At 39.4% G+C, this 1,537-nt stretch overlaps 1 protein-coding gene across 1 annotated transcript in view; it reads right to left on the bottom strand.

The window, feature by feature from the left end:
- The window catches only part of LOC102213011 (solute carrier family 25 member 36-A), a 16,126-nt gene that overhangs the window by 10,113 nt on the left and 4,476 nt on the right, over window positions 1–1,537 (bottom strand). The window contains exon 3 of the mRNA XM_005738356.1: window positions 1,378–1,455. Coding sequence (XP_005738413.1) covers window positions 1,378–1,455 — 78 coding nt within the window. The remainder of the gene's footprint in view (window positions 1–1,377; window positions 1,456–1,537) is intronic.

Here is a 1,537-nt window from a genome sequence, read left to right as displayed (position 1 = left end):
GAGCCCAGTCCTCCGACTCTTCGTCATCCAAAGCACTTGGGCAGCCTATAGTCCCAATCAAGTCAATATTAGACTACTAACTTAAAAGCACTAAGTAAACGAGAATTTAACGACAACCTAATGCTAATAAGTTCGTTTGCAAACATAACATTACCTCTGACGAAGTGGTCGCTGCAGACATGGGCATTGGCAGACTCTGCTCCTCCCGACTGTAAACGTAAATTTAAAATTCATTTTTCCTACGTTTTTCGGTTAGAATTTTCCATTTTTCTCCTCTTCGTTGGGCTATTTTTGGTACCCTAAAATACCGTTTATCAGTTTCTCGGGTCGACCTACTGGAGCATCCGTAAACACAACAGGACATAGGCATTTTGCGTACTGTCTGTCTGTGATTTTGCGCTTATCTTTTTCACTTCCGACCGCCAGTCAAATTTCGCGCTTTACGTCGACGTCACGTCTACGTCAAATGAAACCTAGCTATTACTTGGCCACAGTAACAATAAATTTTTTTGGAGTAGATCAATGACACCGGTTCAAAAGAATTACCCCACACCAACTAAAGCAAGGTGGTGGAAATTTTCTTGTCTAACAGTCATTAATTCACCCACGAATACGGAATCTTAATAACCAGTAAACATTTGGACACATGTTCCAAAATTGGAAGCTGAACATAGCGGGATAATCATCATCTAGGAATGACTCAGAAAGATGAAATGGAGGATTATGGATGGTCAAAATAATAATGCAGGAAGACAGTGAGAAAAAAGATAAGAATAAAACCATCAGAGCAAACCATTTTATCTGTTCAGCTTGACTCCACAATGTTTTGAAACTGATAACAAATAATGATGATAGAATTAACTATAACTATTAAACTAGTACTTGACTAACAGTCTCTTTCTGCCCCTCATTTGCCGGCTGTGGTTCAGGTGGTAGAACTGGTCGTCTACCATCCCGAGTTGACCCAACTGCATCAGAGTGTGAGTGTTTGTGATGTTAGCTAAAAGTGCTTGGATATAGATAAAAGCACGGTTTGATGTTCCAGGATCAATATGGCAACTGACCAGTCATACTGTTGGGATGTCATAGCTTTGCAATGAACAAGAAATGGCTCTATAATATAATAAATATATTATATGCCAATATATAACCATATTATATAAATATATGCCAATATAATAAATATATTATCAAGTTAAGTTTGCTGTTAGCTAACTTCTAATGCAAACTGAATGCTCAGACAACGTGATTTAGTTGTAATACTGATCCTGGTCCTATGTTATGATGACGCATTAACAAAACCAACACGGGTATATCAGGTCGTGCTTTTGTACGTAATGCTAACAGTAAGAAAACACAACGTATCACATAACTTACCTGGAAGGTGCCACACCCACCAAATTTGGCCCCAAGCCTCTGAAGACAGATCGAGGTCCCTCTTTCTGCAATATCAATCTGAACACACACACACACACACACACACACACACACACACACACACACACACACACACACACACACACACACACACACACAC

This window comes from Pundamilia nyererei, unplaced genomic scaffold (genome assembly GCF_000239375.1).
Source record: "Pundamilia nyererei isolate P.nyererei 1_Seehausen unplaced genomic scaffold, PunNye1.0 scaffold00083, whole genome shotgun sequence".
Lineage (NCBI taxonomy): Eukaryota > Metazoa > Chordata > Actinopteri > Cichliformes > Cichlidae > Pundamilia > Pundamilia nyererei.
The sequence above is the reverse complement of the archived record's forward strand: the minus strand, read 5'-3'. Positions and strand labels throughout refer to the sequence as shown.